General features: G+C 60.4%; 1 protein-coding gene and 1 non-coding gene across 19 annotated transcripts in view; both read right to left on the bottom strand.

Annotated features, from left to right (window-relative positions):
• Positions 1 to 66: 66 nt before the first annotated feature.
• The window catches only part of CHD3 (chromodomain helicase DNA binding protein 3), a 25,858-nt gene continuing 5,887 nt past the window's right edge, over positions 67 to 20,037 (bottom strand). For 2 of the 18 annotated variants that reach the window (XM_078437800.2, XM_078437815.2), the window contains exons 4-40: positions 19,831 to 19,955; positions 17,539 to 17,822; positions 17,191 to 17,321; positions 16,872 to 17,022; positions 16,514 to 16,710; positions 15,967 to 16,200; positions 15,564 to 15,767; positions 14,852 to 15,063; positions 13,818 to 13,949; positions 13,351 to 13,450; positions 12,747 to 12,938; positions 12,407 to 12,607; positions 11,921 to 12,058; positions 11,569 to 11,690; positions 11,239 to 11,412; positions 10,970 to 11,111; positions 10,643 to 10,774; positions 9,908 to 10,025; positions 9,577 to 9,701; positions 9,149 to 9,380; positions 8,680 to 8,846; positions 8,020 to 8,197; positions 7,552 to 7,617; positions 7,031 to 7,116; positions 6,749 to 6,882; positions 6,045 to 6,189; positions 5,702 to 5,864; positions 5,491 to 5,603; positions 5,267 to 5,402; positions 5,052 to 5,153; positions 4,740 to 4,871; positions 4,469 to 4,577; positions 3,892 to 4,024; positions 3,390 to 3,631; positions 2,159 to 2,322; positions 1,799 to 1,925; positions 67 to 1,346 (exon numbers count right to left, since the gene is read on the bottom strand). In XM_078437800.2, coding sequence (XP_078293926.1) covers positions 1,106 to 1,346; positions 1,799 to 1,925; positions 2,159 to 2,322; positions 3,390 to 3,631; positions 3,892 to 4,024; positions 4,469 to 4,577; positions 4,740 to 4,871; positions 5,052 to 5,153; positions 5,267 to 5,402; positions 5,491 to 5,603; positions 5,702 to 5,864; positions 6,045 to 6,189; positions 6,749 to 6,882; positions 7,031 to 7,116; positions 7,552 to 7,617; positions 8,020 to 8,197; positions 8,680 to 8,846; positions 9,149 to 9,380; positions 9,577 to 9,701; positions 9,908 to 10,025; positions 10,643 to 10,774; positions 10,970 to 11,111; positions 11,239 to 11,412; positions 11,569 to 11,690; positions 11,921 to 12,058; positions 12,407 to 12,607; positions 12,747 to 12,938; positions 13,351 to 13,450; positions 13,818 to 13,949; positions 14,852 to 15,063; positions 15,564 to 15,767; positions 15,967 to 16,200; positions 16,514 to 16,710; positions 16,872 to 17,022; positions 17,191 to 17,321; positions 17,539 to 17,822; positions 19,831 to 19,955 — 5,784 coding nt within the window. In that variant the 3' untranslated portion in view covers positions 67 to 1,105. Of the gene's footprint in view, positions 1,347 to 1,798; positions 1,926 to 2,158; positions 3,149 to 3,389; positions 3,632 to 3,891; positions 4,025 to 4,468; positions 4,578 to 4,739; positions 4,872 to 5,051; positions 5,154 to 5,266; positions 5,403 to 5,490; positions 5,604 to 5,701; positions 5,865 to 6,044; positions 6,190 to 6,748; positions 6,883 to 7,030; positions 7,117 to 7,551; positions 7,618 to 8,019; positions 8,198 to 8,679; positions 8,847 to 9,148; positions 9,381 to 9,576; positions 9,702 to 9,907; positions 10,026 to 10,642; positions 10,775 to 10,969; positions 11,112 to 11,238; positions 11,413 to 11,568; positions 11,691 to 11,920; positions 12,059 to 12,406; positions 12,608 to 12,746; positions 12,939 to 13,350; positions 13,451 to 13,817; positions 13,950 to 14,851; positions 15,064 to 15,563; positions 15,768 to 15,966; positions 16,201 to 16,513; positions 16,711 to 16,871; positions 17,023 to 17,190; positions 17,322 to 17,538; positions 17,823 to 19,830; positions 19,956 to 20,037 lie in introns of those variants that run through there. The other 16 variants (XM_078437801.2, XM_078437802.2, XM_078437804.2 and 13 more) reach the window with 16 other exon arrangements.
• LOC132688685 (small Cajal body-specific RNA 21) lies at positions 6,476 to 6,615 on the bottom strand. Its single transcript, XR_009614663.1, has one exon.

Below are 20,037 nucleotides of genomic sequence, written 5' to 3'. Positions count from 1 at the left end.
CCTTTCTTTCCTTATTCCCCCCCCCCCACCAAAGAAGTCCCCCACTCAAAAATAACAGAGCACACAGAAAGGAAAGTATAATTTATATGTACAACCAATACACCTGATACAGAAGAGGGGATGGGGACAGCCCAGGAGTGGGGAGTGAAGAGACTGGGAAGGGGGCAGCAAGAAAGTGAGGGGCAGCGAAGAGGAAGTAGGGGTTCGCCATGCAAACTGCCCCCCTCCCCGGCCCCTCCTGGGGGGGAGGGTATGCCCGTGTCTCCCCAGCCTGCCCCCCGCTGTTTCGTTCTGGTCCCAAAGGCAAGGTCGTCCCCCTGACGAGGCCCCCTGCCTGACCCACTCAAATGTAGTCCGTGTTCAGGCCTTCAGGAGGGAGGGCAGAAGTCCTCCGAGAACCTGAACCCAAGAGCCGGGGGCTCCCCCATGTCTGGCCTGTAGTATTTTCTCCCACCCTTTCTAGGTTACCCGGATCCCTAGAACAGATTGGGGAGCTCCTCTTTGGCTTGAGGGAGTATCGCCCAACCGTTACTCTCTCTGTGGGGGGTGGTCCTTGGTCCCTAGGGAGAGGGGCAGATTCCCAACACAAGATGCCGGTGCGCAGGAGGTAACAGCCAGTGATTCTGAGGCTTTATTCCGAGGCTGACCGGGAGTGGGCTCCCTCCCTTTAACTGCTCACCCTCAGCATGGTGGGGGGGGGGGGAGGTAGGGAAGGAAACATGCAGCCACCCCTCCTCTTCCCTTCCTCCCTCTCTCAAGTCCCCCTCCTCTCTTCAGAGCTGTCCCCCCCCCCACCCCCCACAAAGTTCCTAAAGGCCAGGCAAGGCTAACCCCCACCTCCGCAGGGGATGGCGCTCGTACTGCAGGAGTAAAGACTGGGGAGGCTCCACCTCTTTCCTCCCCACAACCACATATCCAGAAGCTGTGTGTTGGGCGGGGGGGGCGGGGGGAGAAAGGGACTCAGAAGACCCCGCTAACCGCCTCCCACCCAGACCTCTTCGCACCAGCACGGCCTTCAAAGCGTGGTGGGAAAGGTACACGGGAGGAGGGAGAGACAAAGGGCCCTTCTTGAAGAGAGGAGTCGTGGAGAGGGGTGGGGGGGCTCCTAGCCCAGAGGTGGCCCCAGGGGCGGGGAAGGTGGAGAATTGGCCGCAGGTCCCAGAGCCTGAGCTGGGGGGCGGCCCCGGGCACGAGGCCTGGGTGATGGGCAGGCCTGGGGTCCGGTCAGTCGTCTATACAGATCACCTCCCCGGCTCGGGGCTCCTTCCGATCCAGCCCGTCTGACACCAGTGCCCCCACCATTTCCTTCTCCTTCTTCACCAGCACCGGAGGGCCGTTGGTGGCGGCTGTGTGGGAAGGGGGTGAGGAAGGGTCAATCCTGACTCCGCTCCCAGACATGGCTTCCCGGCCAGAGCACTTCACTGCTAGGTTACCTCGTGCCCCTTGTGATTTTCCAGGGTGACGGGGGGGGGGGAAGACGAGGGCGAACCCCTCTCATGTTCCAACTCCATTACCCACCCTCCTGACTTCAGCTTCTCTTCCCCAGAAGTAACCCAGACGGGGGAGGCTTGGGTAAGCAGGACCCAGCCACAGAACCACTGAAAGCCTTAGGTTTTTGGCAACGGCACTGGAAGGGAAATTAAAGGGTGGGAAGGCCAGAGCCCAGCACGACTCCACTCCGTGGAACAGTGGACACGTGCCCGTAAGCGGGATGGGCCGGAGCAGTAAACGGGCAGCTGAGCGGGGCTGAAGCTCGGAGAGGAGAACTGGGAAGAGCGGGGAGGAGTCCCCGGCTGACCTGTGATGAAGGACCCTGCAGGCATCTGGCTGTAATTGGCGCCTGCGGCGGCCAGGGCCCCTACGGGTGCGGCGCTGAAGGCCGCCCCGTACCCCGGAGGAGTAGCGTACGGACCCGGGGGGAAGGCCTGCAAGAGAGAGCAAGCCCACGTTAGAGGCGCCAAAGCCTGAGAGAGAAAAGACGCTGTAGGGTGAACACGGGTCAACTCCAGAACTACTGAGCGCGTGGCATAGACGCAGGGAGCCTCGAGGGTGGGGAGCGTGTTGGAGCAAGGCGGTTTTCCGCACGGTCTAGAGTCGACGGGAACGTGGGCAGGAGAGTGCCCACGGGGAAGAGTGGAGTTGGGACAACGAGGGTTACCGGTGTGGGGTGAGGCTCCGTGCCCTTGCTGGCCAGCCGGCTGAGGATGCTGCGCTCGGACATCTGAAGGCGGGCTGCGATGGGGGGTATTCGGGACAGCGTGGCGGGCAGGCGGGTCACGTCCGCCTTCATGTCGCTCAGCAACTCCTCCAGCTGGTTCAGAACTGGGGCCCGGGCCACGGAGAAAGAGGGGCAAGAGAAAGACAGGGAAAGGGAGAGGTGGAGCCAGGAAGAGACGAGGAGTCAGATGGACAGACACAGTCAGAAAGACAGAGAGAGGAGGAGGTCAGAGATACCAAAGAACCAGAGGTCAAGAAAATGACAGAGTAGACAGAAAGAGTGACTCGGGGCGGGGGGGGGGGGAGGGGGGAGAAAAGGCATCAGGTGAAGAATAAGAGAGACCAGAACACAGATGGAGAGAGAGGAAAGGAAACGGGAATACGGAGAAAAGGGAGATGGGGGGGGGGGGCAGACATTGGAAGACACGGGGCGGGGAGTTGTCAGAACATCCCATACTGCAAGAGTGAGGTTTTGGGGGTGGGGAGGACGGGGAGGAAATAGTCAGGAGGTGTGGGAGGTGGTAAGTGGTGTCGAAGATTCGAGGAATCAGGGTTTTAATATGTAAGGGGGAGGGAGGTTAGAGGATCAGCATTACAGATTCAAGGAATTAGAACAGGAATCAAGGGGGCCAGGAGTCAGTCACTACGTCAGACAGGATTAGATGGTTAGAGGGCTTTGGAACTTAATCTATTATCAGTAGGGTGAGAGGGTTGGGGAGAAAGGGGTGAAGGTCAACGGGAAGCTTCGTGGGGCAGGGTCAGAGGGTGGGACGGTGGCAGTTTCTGTCTTGTGGGGCGAGCGAGACGTGAGGAACGTGATTTCTGGGACCGGGGGCGGGAAGGATTTTTGGGGGCTACACACAGGCCAAGGCCCCGGAGAGGGTGCTATTAGCGGTATGGCAGGCGTGTGGGTCAACGAAGAAGTTCCGCCCTGTGGAGGGGACGCGGCACAGTCTCACGGAGTTTGGGGAAGGGGGGAGGGTCCCTCCACTGGGCACTGGTGTGACCGCTAGTGGGCGCGGACGAGGGCTGGCTCGCACAAACCCTAGAGGCTAGAACCAGGGGGTGGCCGGGTGGGTCAGGGTGGGGTTAGAGGTCAGAGGGGGGGGGTTCAGAGGGGAAAGGGGTCAGAGGGGTGGGAAGATTTTGAGGGGTGCGGGGTGAAGACTTACGCAGCGTTGTGGGCCCTCCCCCGCGCGGGGCCGCCGCGGCCCTTACCCTTGTGCAGGACGGCGTTGGCCGGCTTGTTCCCCGCCAGCGACTCCTTGGAGAGGTGCTGGTGGCTCTCGGCCAGGCACTCGGCCTCGGCGAAGCGGGCGTGGAGGGCCATGGCGGGGTGCGCCGGCTCCTGCGATAGGTTCAGGTAGGCCGCCCGCCGAAGCTGCTCCTCGATCACCAGCGCCTGCTCCAGGAGCTGGGGACCCGGCGGGAGGGTGAACGTGGGCCGGTGGGGGGGCAGCGCTGCGGCCCCACGCTGCCCTCGCTGCCGGCCCAGAGCACCCCAGCCTCACACCGGGATGGACCGTGACAACCCAGCACGGCCACGAGGTCACGCTCCGCTCTGGGCCCCCGGTGTTGCTGCCACCCTCACGGTGTCAACCTTCCCCACAGACCTGGTCCCACCTCTGACCCAACCCCCTCCTCAACGCTGTTCCTTCTCTCTCTGATCCCCACCTTGAACCTCCGGGCCAGGAACTTATTTTTCATCTCCAGGAAGTTCCCCTTATTGGCTTCGGTTTTAAACGGCTCATTGATAATGGCAAACTGAGCATCATTCTGGATGTCCTGCCACCGTGCATAGCCGTGGCTGCGACGAGGGAGGGGCCGTCAAGGAATTTAACAGGGATGGGCTGCGCTACGAACGCTTCTTTTGAGATGCCTGGGTGGCTCAGTCGGTTAAGCGGTTAAGCGGCTGACTTCGGCTCAGGTCATGATCTCGCGGTCTGGGACTTCGAGCCCCGCGTCGGGCTCTGTGCTGACAGCTCAGAGCCCGGAGCCTGCTTCCGATTCTGTGTCTCCCTCTCTCTCTCTGCCCCTCCCCCACTCGTGCTCTGTCTCTCTCCCTCTCAAAAATTTAAACAAACATTAAGAAAATTTTTTAAAGACCAAAAATCACTCCTTCCCTTTGACCTGATCTCCCCCAAAGTGTGGCACGGCCCCCCTTCCCTGGGTGCGAACTCTTCTTTCTCTGTAACTCCCCTCTCCCGGCTGGGAGAACTATTTTTTTTCTTGCGTTCTTATCAAAGGATACAGGACAATCCCAGCCAGAAGCCAGTAGTCGTGTCTTCGGTGCCAGATCTCGTTGAGTCTCCCCGAGGAAATAGCTGCCCGTTCCTCATTCTGCCACAGCGTGTGAAGCTCTGAGAAGCGGGCAGAAGACAGAGACGGGGCGTCAGGACTCGGGGAACCACAGCCAGCTCGGCAGCCGGGCGGAGGTGAGGGGTGTGGACGGCGGGAGGGGACAGTGCCCATGAGGATGAGCGCATCCCAGTGAGGAGCAGGCGGCAGGGACAGCCCCCCACCTGTGAAGCCGCCGTCTGCGATGTTGAACATGAACCGAGGCTTCTCCGCCTTCTCCTCGCGCCGCCCGTTGGACCGTGGCTCGTCCCGAGGAGGCCCCGGTCGCAGCTCCCGGTCCCCTTTCACATCCTCTGCTGGGGCAGACGGGGCAGAGCTCGCACCTCGGCAGGGGCTCCTCCCAGCCCCGAAGACCCCGCCCTGCACCAGACAGGCCCTGGAACGGTACCCCCGCCCCCAGGACCCAGGCATTTGGCCCCCAGACTCCACCACCCGATTCCCCAGGGACGCAGGTGTCCAGTCCTTCCACCCATTACCTCTCTTGCCCAAATCCCCTGTCTCCCCCTCCGGCCTCTCCCTGTGTTCCTGTCCATCCAATGGCTTCTCCTCCCCCCTCTCTCCTGGCGTTGACTCTGTGGCTGTGGGAGGGGGAAGGGGACACGAAGGGAGGATGTCACCCTCATCCCCTGACCCCGGAAGAGGGAACTCCCACATTCGAGGCCCCTCATCAGCCCTAAGCCCATGAACCCACCTGACTTCTCTCTGTCCCCCCGGTACCCAGGTTCAGGCTCCATTTCTCCTGCTATTCCAGACACCTCTTCCTCTAGAGGAATCTTCCTTGGCTCCAGCCGCTCCCCAAGCGACGGGGCTGGGCTAGGGGCGTCGGCCTAGAAGACGACCATGGGGTCAGGATGAAGCAGAGATTCCGGAGACCTTGACTGTCTCCTTCTCTGGGGGAGCCAGGCAGCCACACACCTCTGTTTCCATCTTCTCGATCTTCCTCTCGGGCTTCTCCTCCTGGTTTTCCGCTTCATCCTTTTCAAGAGGTGTCCTGACGCCATCTCCCTTCTCACTTGGAGCCGGAGTAGCTGCAGGGGGGAGGCAGAGACCCCACGCTGTCTCCCACTCCTCTGCCCGCGGGGCGCTGGCTCCCTGCCCACCCCTCCTGCGTCCCGACCCCCGTTACCAGGTTTAGAAGTGCAAGGGCTGTTTGTGGCAGAAGCCTCCGGGGTGGTGGGAGACGTTTTGGTAGGAGAGGAGGCCCTGGAGGAGCGCTTAGAGTCGGCACTGGGGTCGGGCATCAGCTCGGGCATCGACCAGCGCCCATTGATGTGCTCAAACTCCTGCACCTGAGAGGGGCACCGGGAGCGTGGGGGACAGGGGTCAGCCGCGGGCGCCGGACACACAGGAAGCTCAGCCCCGTCCGGGTCTCCTCTCCCGCCAGCCTGAATCCAGAACTCGGGGTCGCCAGGCAGAGGGGGGCATGGGGCCTAGGTGGCCAGCTTGACTCTGGCCAAGGAGACGAGTACCTTCTTCTTGACGAGAGACATGACTCCAATTCGGGTCAACACTTGCTGGCGACTCAGGCCCTCCCGAGGGACCCCGTCAGCAAAGGTTTCAGAACCGTCTGCCCCGGGCTCACACAGATGGCGCATGAACAGAGACACATAGGCCCTGGGGAGCGTGGGGAGGGACGCAGGTTAGGAGAGCTTCAGGAGGGGCCCGAGCAGCCAGCGAGGATGTCACCCTCATCCCCTGAACCCTAAACTCCCACGGTGCCTCCAGGGTGCCCCCAGGGGTCCTCCCAGGGCCGCTCAATCGCACCGCAACCAGCCCTCCAAACCCCATCTCCCGCCTCCGCCCCTCCCCTTGTGTCTCCACGGTCTCCGTGGCCTTGGTGCGTCCTTCCTAGGCCCCATCAGTCAGCTCTTCGTCCCGTCCACCAGCTCCCCTACCAAGTAAATGTGAGGCGAGGCCAGCCCGGGGCAAGGTTCCTGTCTTAACCACCTGCCCTGTGGGGGAGGAAGCCAGGCCTCTCTGCTCTAGGCTCGGCTGAGGGGAGGTGGGCAGGCTGAGTCCACGCCCCAGGAAACCGAGCCAGAAAACGCCGCGTGGCAGGGGAGCGTGACGAATCAGTTGAGTAAGGTCACATCACGTGGCGGCCAAGAGGAAGGAGTGGACACGCACGGCTCGTACCCTCGCGTGCAGCTCCACCCCGGGTGCCCGCACTCACTTGAACTCCTTCTCGGTCTTGCCCCTGAGGTCCCGCACCAGCCACTGCGTGGTGAAGGCGTCCTGTGGTGGCATCCCCCAGCGCATCACGGCGTTGAGGAAGGCCTTCCGCTGCCGGGTGTTGAATCCCAGCACCTGAGGGTCGGGGCGAGCGGGCAGCAGGCCGTGAGCGTCCCGGCATCTCGCTTCTTGGTCCTTCCCCTCAGCGACTCGGCCTCGGTCCCCCGCTCCCGGCTTCATCCTCTCCTTAAGGAACACGCGGGGGCCTGGGCCCGGCTCTCACCTCAATGTTGCCCCCAACTCGAGCCAGCAGGGGAGGCAGCGGCTTGTCCTTTTCGTTCCGGAGCTGCCTCTTGGACTGTCGACGCCCTGGGCGTGTGTGTGGAGGGGGAGGGTGACCTGGTTAGTGGGGCCCCGGGGCCCCCACCTCCTCCACCCCTCGGTCCTTCTCAGCACCCCAGGCCCACAAGACGCAGAACCCAGGCAAGGCCTGGGTCACGTGGCACTTTCAGCCCTACCAACCCAGCGGGCCCGGAAGAAGCCAGTCACGTTAACACCCTGGCAACAGACACTCGATGCGAGCCAGGTTACCCGTGGGAATGTAAAGCTTTCTCGATTTTTCATCGAGCCACCTAAGCCCGTGTGATCACATACTCCCAGTTTTAACGGTGGAGAGATCGTGGCTATCTCGTCCTTTTAGTGCGTCTCCAGAAAAGCACTTGTTTGCACAAAAGCAGGGGACTTAAGGGCTCCGGGAGGGAAACAGGAAGGGTTAAGGTGGAAAATCAGGAAAACAGGTGCCACCTTCCGGACGCTCATCAAAGTCTTCATCTTCCTCCTCCGATCCCACGGAGTATTCGGACTGGTTGTCTGTGGGGAGGCAGCACAGTGGTTGGCGACGGCTCCCGGGATAAGCCCTTTCTGCCTGGAGGCCTCCCCTTCTCCGGCCCCGGGCCCCCTGGTGACGCCAGGTGACTGCCGCAGTCTGACTAGGGGGCCACGTCCCGAACAGCGTGGTGTCCGATCGCCGCTCGCCTCGTCCCTGCTCACCTCTGACTCCCGCGGGTCCTGCACCAGGCGAGGACCCCGGGTGCCCACACGGGGCCTCTGCAGCCACCAGCTGGCTGAGGCCGCGCACGAAGCCGCCTGGCCTCCTGGCAGGTCCCGCGGACCCCTCCCAGCCTCTTGCCCCTCCACGGCCCTCTAAATGCACGCCGGCCTCCAGACTCCTCCTCGGCCCTCTCCAGCTCCTCCGTCGGGGGCGGTCCTCACCTTGGTCCTCCTGAGCGGCGTCGTTGTAGTTGACCTGCTTGCGAACCCGCTTGCCCTTGCCGAGATTCCGGGCCAGGTCTTCCTGCTGTTGCTCGTAGTGATGCCTCAGCAGCTTCTCCCAGTAGTCGGGGTCCACGTTCTCCTCCTGCTTGATGATCTCTCGTTCGATCTCCTCAATCTGAAGGGCAGCAGAACGCACGCTGGCAGCCTCCCTCTTCGCCCGCCCGGGGCTTGCGCCGCGACAAAGCCCCTGCTCCCCTGCCGCCCGGTTTCCTGGACTCTGCGTGAATTTCCCGGGCATCGCACACCTTCCTTCCTTCTTACCCGCGACGTGCTTCTCCTCTGCTCCCACCTGCCTGTCTCCTAAACCTCTCCTCCAGCGCCCTCTGCGTCCCTCTCGCTCTCACCCAGAGCCACCGCGGCACCGCCTTCTGTGTCTATCGGTACTTTCTTCGCCTAAGTCTTCCGCAAAGTCTGCTCTCGCCCGTTAGGGAGACAACCTGTCTGAGGTCCACTACCGCCCTTTGCCGGGTGCAACGGGAAGAGAGCACATAAAAGACAAGAGCGGAAGGGGAGCCTCCTACTTCGAGGTCCAATAAGGGACTCTACCCTTCAGAGGTGGCCCCGGGCTACACAGCGTTGTGACCCCAAGCCTCTCACCTTGTCCTCCTCCCGCACCACGTACTGCGCCACCTTGAAGGAGCTCAGATACTCGTTCATGTTCTGCACGTCGGTGTCCTCTGTCGCATCCTGGTTCCGGTCCAACAGCCGCGCGATGGCCTCATTGTCGTAGTGAATCACGCTGCTGTCCTCCTCCTTGTTCTCCCCTGGTGGAGACCGGGAATGAGGGGGGACCCTGAGTTCCAACCAGAACCTCGGGCAGAACTTTAGCAAAGGGTCAGTGAAAAGCCCTCCAATCTGCTTCCTTTTCCCAGGAGGTCAAAGGGGAGAAGACCCTTTCCCCGGGAGTCTAGAGATTTGTGGTTGTTTTCAACCCTCCGTGTAAGAAGAGAGGCCGACCTTCCTCCCCAGGCTGCACAGGGGAGCGTTTCTGGAAGGGTTTCAGAAGAGAAGTGCTCCCGTGAGGGCAGGGGGCTGCTTTCCAGAAGCCACAGGAAAAGGTTCTCACCCTCGTTCTCATCCTTGAACAGCTCCTCGGTGCCGAACTTGAGGATGTCGTCCAGCTCCTGCTTGGACATGGAGCCCGCCTTGGAGCCCAGCCCAGGCCGCACCACCAGGTGGGTGAGCATCATCTTCCTCTTGGCCACCTGTGTGATGCGCTCCTCCACGGACGCTCGAGTCACAAACCGGTAAATCATCACTTTGTTGGCCTGGCCGATCCGGTGAGCACGGCTGAAGGCCTGCAGGGGCAAGGAGACAGTGGGGATGAACTGGGGTCGGGGGGTGGCAGGGCCTGCGACGCAGCTCACGTGCCTGGGAACGGAGGCTCATCTATTCCCGAGAGCTTCCTTTCTGACCCCAGGACACAACACTCTCCGCCCAGAGCCCACATTTCCTTGCTAACTGGGGCAGAGGCTCCAGGAGGCGAGTTCCCACCTGGATGTCGTTATGAGGGTTCCAGTCGGAATCGAAGATGATGACAGTGTCGGCAGTGGCCAGATTGATGCCCAGGCCCCCGGCCCGGGTGGACAGTAGGAAGCAGAACTGCTGGGCGCCAGGAGCTGGGGGCAGAGAAAGAGGTTAGGCACCTGCTAACTAGCACCTGCTAGAGTTCTGTGCCCCTGCTAACTAGACACTCCTTGACCGCAGACAACCGCACCCCCAGCTCGGAAGCGGGGTGGCAAATAAGTGCCCGCCATGCTGGGAACCTAGGCACAGGAGGCGTGGGCCTTGCCCGCACAGTGGGGCCTAGGCCTCTCCCGCTCACCATTGAACCGATCGATGGCCTCCTGCCTCAGGGCCCCAGTGATGCCGCCGTCGATGCGCTCATACTTGTAGCCTTCGTAGTCTAAGAAGTCCTCTAGCAGGTCCAACATCTTGGTCATCTATGCCAAGAGAAGAGGACGGAGTCTGGAATGACGGAGCAGCAGGACGGGCCCCGTCTTTACCCCAACCACGATCCCTCCACTTTCCGCCAGCCCCGTCCCGTGCTCCACTGGTGCTGCCTCCCCGCCCGCTCCCTCTCCGTGTTCTTCAAGCCCCACGTGCTGGTCAGACTTGCTGGGCTCAGGATTGTGTCTCCTGAGGCAGAGATTCTCCTCTGAGACCCGCTAAAAGGTTTCGGGGAAACCTACGAATGCCCAGAAAATCTGTACATAACTGTCTGTCCGTGCAGATTTCCAGAGAGCGGACCTATCGCTTTCATCGGATCTGTAAGAGCTCTGGGCTCTCCTGTCCCGCTCCTGGTTAAGAAACAGGTCCAGTCCCAGGGACGACCCTGAGCAGACAGATGACCCACCCTCCCCCTTTCCCCATTTGGCTTAAAAGAAGCCGGCCGACGACTTTCCACAACCTTAGTTAAGAACAGGGATCAGAGGCCAAGATGAATGCAGCCAGACCAGACGCCCTCCAGGGTGTGATCTCCTAGCCTCTCATACCGTGGTGGCCACAGGACCGAGGTTAGGGACCGGCCCGAGGTCAACACAGCTACAGACCGGCTCACCTGCGAGAAGATGAGCACTCGGTGTCCTTGCTCCTTCAGCTTTCGCAGCATCTTCTGCAGCAGCATAAGCTTCCCAGATGCCTTAATAAGTGCCCCACCCTCATAAGCCCCACTGGGCAGTTTGGGGGACTCCTGCAAAGGGAGGAGAAGGGAGGGGAAGATCAGGAAACCCGTTCCCGTGTTCTGACTGTGCCCAGAATGCCCAAAGCCCAAATTCAGCGTCCACGCCTTGCACATTCCCACTCCTCCCAGAAACTCCGTGCCACGCCCCCCGCCGCCCCGTTTTCAGAGAGCTAGCGCGCCATCAGCCCCCAGTGCGTGCGTCACCATAGCAGCCACAGGAAAGAGGTAGGGATGGTTGCAGCACTTCTTAAGGTCCATCATGATGTTGAGCAGCGACACCTGGTTCCCACCACCTCGTGAATTCAAGGCCTCAAAGTTCCGAGTCAGGATGTACTTGTAGTATTTCCTAAAGACCAGGGCGCGGAAGACACACAATAAAGGAGGCAGTGATGAGGGCGCCCTGGGCCGCCACGTCCTGGAAAGCTGCCACCAAACCCGAGCCCCGGGTCCAGGTCACCCGGCTCTCAACTCACTTCTGCATGGGGCTCAGCTCCACCCGAACGATGAGCTCCGTCTTGGCTGGCATGTTCTTAAAGACATCAGCCTTGAGCCTCCGCAGCATGTGCGGCCCGAGCAAATCATGCAGTTTCTTAATCTGGTCTTCTTTGGATATGTCAGCAAACTCCTCCAAGAAGCCTTCCAGATTGCTAGCAGCCAGAAGAAGATAAGGAACTGAAAAAGCCCATCAGGTTCTTTGCCCCTGACCTCAGGCTCCATTCTTCACTTAGATGAATCCTCTGCCCACTCAGGTTCCCCGTCCCTCCACTTCTCATCTCTGCAGACCACCCTGCTGAGTCACTTACTTAAACCTCTCGGGGGTGAGGAAGTTAAGCAGATGGAAAAGCTCCTCCAGATTATTCTGCAATGGAGTCCCTGTCAGCAGCAACTTATGATCTATCTTGTAGCCATTGAGGACCCTGAAAAACTAGAAAGTGGGGCAAGGAAAGGCGGGAGAACGGGCCCGTTACTGGCAAGTGGGTGGACCACGGTATCCACTTTTCCGGTTCCCTTTAGGATGAGAGGCCCCGAATCCCTAGTCTGTCCCTCTCTCCCCACCGGAGGTCCCCAGGCATCTTGCCTTCCGGACCACAGGAAGTCCAGAACTTTCCTTTTTAGAAGTAGAGCAGAACTCTGAGCTCTGGGTATCTCGCTCACCTTGGACTGGTTATTCTTGAGCCGATGGGCTTCGTCCACCACAAGGCAGGCCCAGCGGATGGAACCGAGTGCTGCCTGATCAATGGTGATCAGCTCGTACGATGTCAGGAGCACATGGAACTTCACCTGGGCCTCCCTCTGCCAACACAGCCATTGTCCGTTCGGCTGCCACCCGGCACCCAGGCGCCTAGACCTCCACCCCTGTTCTTTACCAGACACCCCATCCTGGCCGTGATTGCCAAAGAGGAGCCAGACGGCCTGTCCTCCAACTTTGACTCCACGCCGGGATTCCTGAACGTGGCCCCCGAACCACCAACACACGGCCAGTGAGGACAGAACGGACGCCCTACGTCTCCAGGACAGGAGAGCAGAAGCGTGAGAGTAGGTGGAGGAAAGGAGGGAGAACGCCGAGAAACTAAAATCGGGGTTGGGGCAGAGAAATAACAGAGCTGAGGGTCTTAGAGAAGACGAGGTCGAGGGGCCTACCTTCATCTTAAAAGCTTTCTTGCCACCTTTGATGGCGTTGTCTTCGAAGGAAAACTCGTTCTCCCGAATGATGGCCCGGCTGTCCTTGTCCCCCGTGTAGGTCACCACGTAGAACTTGGGTGCCCACATCTGGAACTCCCGCTCCCAGTTAATGATGGTGGAGAGTGGGGCGCTCACCAAGAAGGGACCCTTCGTGTGGCCCTGGGGGTCGAGGGTAGGGGGGACCATCAGTCCGGATGTGACCCCAGTCCTCTGGCTGCCACGCTCCTCCCTGCCATCCTCTGCCCTCGAGGGCCCTCCACTCCCCGCTCTTCCCCTCGGGGGCCCCAGCATCCAGCACCTCCTTATAGAGCGAGTAGAGGAAGACAATGGTCTGTATGGTCTTGCCCAGCCCCATCTCATCGGCCAGGATGGTGTCGGTGCCCTGAGCCCACGAGAAGCGCAGCCAGTTCAAGCCCTCCAGCTGATACATGTGCAGCGTGCCTCCCGTGGCCGTGATAAACCGTGGCTGAGTCTCGTATTTCACCGTGGGCTGTGGAGGCAAGGAGTCCGGACGCTCAAGGGGACGGTCGGGGCCCCTCGGGTCCTTGGTCTCCTCCGCCCTCGCCCTGGCACCGACGCGGAGGTGGACGACGACTGCCTCCACTAGGCCTGAGCCTGTGAACGTTCTAGTCTCCAGGACCTCCCCCTCGTTCCTGAAAGCCAGCCCCGGCAGCACGACAGAGGTGGCTGGCGGCGGGAGAGCCCTGCGTGCTGCTGCTTCCAGCGGCTTCCTCGCAAACTGCCAGAATTCCCAGCCACTCCCGGGACAAGGCTGGACACAGCAGGGAGGGGCTACCGCTCAGAGAGCTCGCAGAAACTGGGCAGTCCTGTCCACAGCCCCTGGGAAACTGTCCATCAGCGTGGTTCTAGAGACGGGAGACGGGCCAAGTGGGAGGACTCACGTCGTTCGTAGGAGAGCTGGGAGGCCCGTCGCCCTGCAGCTCCTTCTTCTTCTTCTTGTACTTGCGGGGCTGGGCCGGGTCCTCCCCCATAATTAGTTCTCTGGGGACAGAGCGGGTCTGAGCGAGGTCTGCTCCTCGAGTGTTCGCCCTCTTCTGAACCCCTCCAGACCTACATCCCGCTTCCCCTCAACCTGACTTCCTCCCGTTTCCTTTCCCCCAGGCTCCTCGCCATCGCCCCTTCGATTTCACCTCCGGAGCCGACCCTCCCCCGGCCCCAGCACCCTCTTCCCCGTCACTCAGGATCTTCCCTCTGTTCCTCACGCCGCCTCTTTACCGGCCCCACCGCGGACAACCCTGCCCTCGCGCCAGGTGGGGTGCCTGTCCCTGCTGTACCTCCGCTCAGCCTGAGGGTCAGCGTTCACGCCCCGGCCCCAGACCCCCTCTGGCCCACGACCCGCCTCCCTCACCGGTGTCGCCAGTAGCTTTGCTTGTGCTCCTCGTATTCAGGGATGTTCATTTCATCTTCCTCCCACGTGGACTGGTCGTACGGCAGGTCTCTCCATTTCACCAGATAGTGGTAATTCCCCTTCTTATCCACACTGTGGGGCGGAAGGCCAAGAGGGGGAGCAGGAGGAGAAAAAGAACACGGGCCAAATAGACGGAAATCGTTAACAAATGCGGTCAGCAGCAAACACGTAGCATCTGTCACCTCATCCTCAACGCCGGGACACTGCAGGGGAACGCAGGATGGCCGAAGACCGCCCTAACTTTTTCCGGATGGCTTCTTAACGATCAACTATCAGGGCCGTCTGGGTGGCTCGGTCGGTTAAATGCCTGACACTTGGTCGCGGCTCGGGTCATGATCTCGTGGTTCGTGAGTTCAGACCCCACGCTGGGGTCTGCTTGGGATTCTCTCTGTCCTCCCACCCCCCCACTCTGCCCCTTCCCATTTGTGCTCGCTCTCAAAATAAAGACTTCAAAAAAATTTAAAAATCAACTATCAGAAAACATCCCTGGGCTTCTATATCGTTTGTTCGTCTCATCAGTATCGACTGAACGCCTATGAGGGGTGAGGCACCGTCCCGGGCAGGGGTGATCCAGCAGTGAACAAAACAGACAAGTGACCCTGTTCTCACGGAGCTCACATTCTGCCGTGGAAGGCAGCAACGAAATGGGTGAACACCTAGAATAACGCCGGGCAGTAACAAGTCCCGCGAAGGAAGGACTGCTACCACAAACAGTGACCTGGCTAAACCACGCTTTCCACGTTTGCTTTCGTGCCCCGACACTCAGACTCGCGTGTCATTAGATTAGAGGCGACGACAGAAGAGTCGCGCCCGCCCGGACTCTCCTCCTGGTCTGTCCCATTGAGGACACAGGCCCAAAGGGAGTCATCCAGCGGGAGCAGGCGTTTGGTTCCCGGACAAATATGAACGCGGGGCCACGGCCGCCACCACGAGCGGCCCAGCCCGGCAGGCCTGCCCACGGGCCACAGGCTCACCTGTGGTTGATGATGCGGTGGACGGTCATCCACTCCGGCTTGATACCAAAGCGATAGTACTTTTCCTCCATCTCCGCGTAGTGTGGGTCCTTCACCTTGCGCTTGTCGCTCTTCCCGTCGTCCTCGCCAGAGCCATAGTCCAGCGGCGGGGGCTCGTCCATGTCGTTCTTCCGCTGGTAGTTCCGGTACATCACCAAGTGGAAGATTTCCAACTGATGGGACGCAGAGGACGGGGGAGAGGTGGTCCCGGCATCCGAAGAGGACACAGTGGGGTGGGGGGTCAGGGAAGGGCCCCGGGGGGGGAGCGGCCCCGGGGAAGGGGCTGTGAAAGGGGGCGAGACACGCGGAAAGCCAAAGCGGGAGAACGGACAGTGCGCGAGGCAGAACAGGCAGGGCCTGGCGAGGGCCTAACGAGCAAAAGGACGCAGGGAAGAGGTCAGCAAGATTGAGCGTGCTGGTAACACGTGCTTACAGACACAGAAGGACAGTGAGCTAAGGAAGGCTAGGTTTTCTCGAAGGAGGAAAGCTAAGGGAGGCCGACGTGGACAGGATTGGAGAGCCAGAGAACCACACGTGGAGACAACGGCAGGAGGAGGGCCAGAGGCCTAGCGTGAGGGCGAGCGAGGGGTGTGGGACCGCGGCGCCCGAGGGGCGAGCGAGTGACAGCAGCGGCCAAGGGGGTGACAGGAGGGGGAGAGGAGGGGCCTCGTACCTGAAGCTCCTTGGCCCAGGAGCAGTGCCAGTAGGACAGTCCCACCCACTTGACAAAGAACTCTCGCTCGGATCGGCCTTGAAGGGGGCGGGGGGGCGGGGCATCCGGGTTCCCATCCGCCTGTTGGGGCGCCGGCACCGACACGGGTGGCTCCCCCCACCGCCAATGCAGGATCTTCTGCACGCGGCCTTTCAGCACGGGGCACTTGGGGGGGAGACACGCGCGAGGAGGAGACACAGAGGCAAACACAGCCCAGCGTTAGAGCAGGAGAACAGGGGCCCCACGGGGGAGTCAAAGGGCAAGGGAGGGGAGGGGAGGGGAGAGGAGAGCGCTGGGTGTCTGGATCCCAGAGAGGGGAGAGGAGTCAGGCCGCCAGTAGACGCTGTGGGGCGGGCGCACTCACTGTGCATCGGGGACACAGCCATTCACCGTTGGGGATGTCAGGCAGGGGCGGGTTCAGACAGTGGATGTGGTAGGAAGAAATGCAAGCGTCACAGCACAGGAGCTCGCCGCCATCCTTGCACACGCGACAGTACTCCATGTGGTCGTCCTCCTCCTCCTTCTCCCCTTCCTCCTCTCCCTCCTCCTCGTACTCCTCCTCCTCCTCCTTGGCCTCCCACTGGACCCCCTCCTTCTCCTGGGAGGCCAGGGACAGACAGAGACAGGTGGAAGGAAGGAAGGACGTGAGCGGCGAGACCGGAAGCCAGAGGCCAAGACGGGCCACCTAAACCCTAGAGGCGCGGAGGAGGTGGGTGCGAACGAAGGAGCGGGACACCTCAGTTTCCGAGGCCGTGGATTCGGGTGGCGGAGGCGGAGGGGGCGAGGAACCAGGATGCCGGGACCTCACACGTCTGGCACCGAACAACCCAAGCATGGGGGGGAGGGGCGGGTGGCGGGCAGGAAGAAGATGGGGGGTGGGGCTGGGGTCCCCGAGGGCACCGCGTACTCACGCAGTGGGGGCAGCTCCATTTGCCCTCAGGAGCCCGGTCAAGCTCAGGATCAAGGCAGACGAGGTGGTAGGCACGAGGGCAGGTGTCGCACAGAATGATTTCCCCGCCCTGCTGGCACACCTCACAGTAATCCTGGTGGTCCGTCTCGTAGCCGTCAACCTCGTCCTCCCCGGCCACTGCGGGACAGCCCAGGACTGCTGCGCGCACCAGGGGAGGCACGGGGCACGGAGAGAGAAGGAGAGAGGGAGGACGGGGAGAGAGAAGGGTTGAATAAAGGAGACAGCGTGGAAAAACGAAGATCACGGACGAACGGCAGGAAGGCAGGCTGTCAAAACCACACACAGCGAGCACCCCTCACCCTTCTTCTTCTTCCTCCCTGGCCGGCCTCTCTTTAGCTTCTTGGTGCGGACAGGGCCATCAGGCCGGCCCGAGGCGCTGTGGACGCTGCCGCTGTCCAGGTCTGACTCCTCAGCCTCGGGTTCAGGGCCCTCGTCGCTCTGAAAGACATACTGCCCATAGCCCCGTGGTGGTCAGGGAGGCCGGCTTCACGCCGCTGCCCGCCCCAGGCCTCTGGCTCCTGTTCCGGCTTCCCTCGTGGACCCCTGCGTCCGGACCCCCAGCCCTGGACACACCCCCCCCTCCTCCCCAGTGCTCAGCGGACTTCAGGGGCCGCTCACCGAGCCTCCCTTCTTCCGCTTGCCACCCAGCAGCCCTAGTTTGATTTTGAGTGGCGCCATCTTCTTTCCCCGAAGCTTCTTGCGTCCGTCCGGCACTCGGGGGCTCTTACTCCGCCTTTTATGGCCTGGACCTGAACGAGGAGTGGGGTGAGGGAGAAAGAGCAGAGGTCACGACACCCTGGAATGACGGAGGTCACGGGGGCCTCTGGTTTCCCTGCAGCCTCTTCCTGGAAAGCGTCTCTGCGGTGACAGTCAGGGCCAAGGAGACAAGACAGTCGTATGCTCTAATCTGAGGCTGCGCAGTCGGGACAGCGGGGTGGCCGTTGTTCTGAGGGAAGAGTTCCTCACCTTTGCCCTCTTTGGTTTTGGCTCTTCGGATGGGTGGGGGCTGGGTATCAGCAGAAGGAGGTGCTGGAAGGGTGGGGGGTCCGGAAGGTGCTACGGGGGCGGTCGATGAGACGGCAGCTGACACCTGCTCAGCCACAGCTGCGGCCGCCGCCGCCGCGGCCGCCGCCACGGCAGCTGCAGACCCCTTGAAGGGGTTGTTGGCACTGAACTCTCTCCACTTGGCCCCAAGGATGGTCATCATCTTAGACATCGGGATCTTAGGATTCTTCTTCGCAATCAGGGGCCTGGAAACATAGAAGCAGAAGACTCGGAACCTTCCCAGATGGTCCGGGAATACTGCCATTTCCCCTCAGCAACCAAGTCTGTGAACGAGCTAGAGTTCCTGGGTGGCGAAAATACGGCCTGTTAGGAATGAGGTCACTTTAAGTTTTTTGTTTTTCTTTTTACATTTACTTATTTTTGAGAGACAGAGTGAAACGGAGCACAAGCGGAGGAGGAGCAGAGAGAGAAGGAGACACAGAATCCGAAGCAGGCTCCAGGCTCTGAGCAAGTGTTCGGTACAGAGCCTGATGCGGGACTCGAACCCACGAACCGTGAGATCATGACCTGAGCCGAAGTCTGACACTTAACCACCCGACTGAGCCACCCAGGTGCCCCAGGAATGAGGTCACTTTAAAAGTAAAGAAGAAGCCGTTAAAAAAAAAATTAAAAAAAAAAAAAAAAAAAAAAAAAGAAGGGGCGACTGGGTGGCTCAGTCGGTTAAGCGTCCGACTTCAGCTCAGGTCACGATCTCGCGGTCCGTGAGTTCGAGCCCCGCGTCGGGCTCTGGGCTGATGGCTCAGAGCCTGGAGCCTGCTTTGGATTCTGTGTCTCCCTCTCTCTCTGCCCCTCCCCCGTTCATGCTCTGTCTCTCTCTCTCTGTCTCAAAAATAAATAAACGTTAAAAAAATTTTTTTTTAAGTAAATAAGAAGCTTAAAAGAAAAAAAAATAAACAAAAAATATAAAAAAAGGGAAAAAGAAAACAAATTATCAGAAAATAACAAACGATGAAACAAACAAAAAAAGATATCAGTAAAGATACTTAGACTATCTGACAGTTCATAGAACACTTTCTCATGCATCATGCCTTTCATACTCAAGATAATACTGCATTGCATGTAGGGGCACCTGGGTGGCTCAGTCGGTTAAGTGTCTGACCTCGGCTCAGGTCATGATCTCACAACTTGTGAGTTCGAGCCCTGCCTTAGGCTCTGTGCTGACAGCTCAGAGCCTGGAGCTTGATTCTGGGTCTCCCTCTCTCTCAGCCCTTCCCCAGCTCACACTCTCTCTCAAAAGCAAATAAACGTTAAGGAAAAACTATTTTTTAATTAATACTGCATGTTGCCAACATCCTCTGCATTTTTCTAGTAAGCTCCAGGGGCCCTGATGAATGGGTGCCAGCAGGTGGAGCCCAAAGGGTGGCAGGTGGAGCTCTGTGGTGGGGTGTTAAAAGTCTCATGACGACACAGGTGACCCCGGTGATCACAAAAGCACTGTCCTAAGCAGTGAGGCAGGGGAGACACAGTACCGAGGACAGCTACCCAGTATGGCACACTCCCCGGAGGGGCCGGGGCCGGCGGGGCCTGGGAAGACCCTGAGAGTGCCCTGGGCTTTCTTTACCCCAGCAGCTCCCCGCAAGACCCCCTATGAGGGACATGGTGTGACGGGGCTGATTTTACAGACTCAGAAACTGAACATTAAAGAAGAAACTGGGCCCCAGACGGAGCCAGGACCTGTACCCGCAGAGGACTCCACTATTTAAAGCGCCTGCTCCCCGGAAGGCCTGTCCACTCTGGCCTGTTCTACTTGGGGCGTCACTGAAGCTCAGTTTCCCCAGCCAGCGATGCGTTCTCCATGCTCGCGGGGTCCTGAGGAAGGGCCGGGGGCCTGGATAACCAGGCAATCGGGCCACACTGATATTCTCTCTGAGCCTCAGTCTAGAGAGAAGTGACTCGGGAAAACTGGGTCTGTCGGCCCTCGCTGTGCTCTGTCGCTAGAGAGTTTTCTCACCTAGCACAGGAATGACACCCAACCCCCCCCCCCGCCGCCCCACCCCGTGCAGGGGTCCTGCCTGGGGTCCCTGGGTCTGTAGGAGTCTGGGACATCTCTGGAGTTCTGTGCGCGGTTTTGTGTGTCTGCGCTGTGCATTTCTCTGGGGAGCAGTCTCTTAGCCTTTATCTCGACTCTAGAGGGGTTCAGGGCCTCCCTAAGTGAACGCGTCTGGTCACCAGGACGCGCCAGCCCTCCCGCACCTCATGAACTGGCTGAAGGCTTTGTAGTTGGTGAGCGTGTGGTAATCCTCCTCGGAGAACACGTGCTCCACATCCTCCAGGCCCCAGGTCAGCAGCAGAGTCGCTGACGACTTCTGTTCTACCTGCTGGGAGACACGAAGCTTCAGGGAGGCAGGTGCTTCCGCAGCCCCCACGCTGGACCCCCGCCCCCGCCCCCACCATCCCACT

Source organism: Panthera onca, chromosome E1 (assembly GCF_046562875.1).
Source record: "Panthera onca isolate mPanOnc1 chromosome E1, mPanOnc1 haplotype 2, whole genome shotgun sequence".
Classification (NCBI taxonomy): domain Eukaryota; kingdom Metazoa; phylum Chordata; class Mammalia; order Carnivora; family Felidae; genus Panthera; species Panthera onca.
Note: the sequence above shows the minus strand (reverse complement) of the source record. Positions and strands in the feature narration are given on the sequence as shown.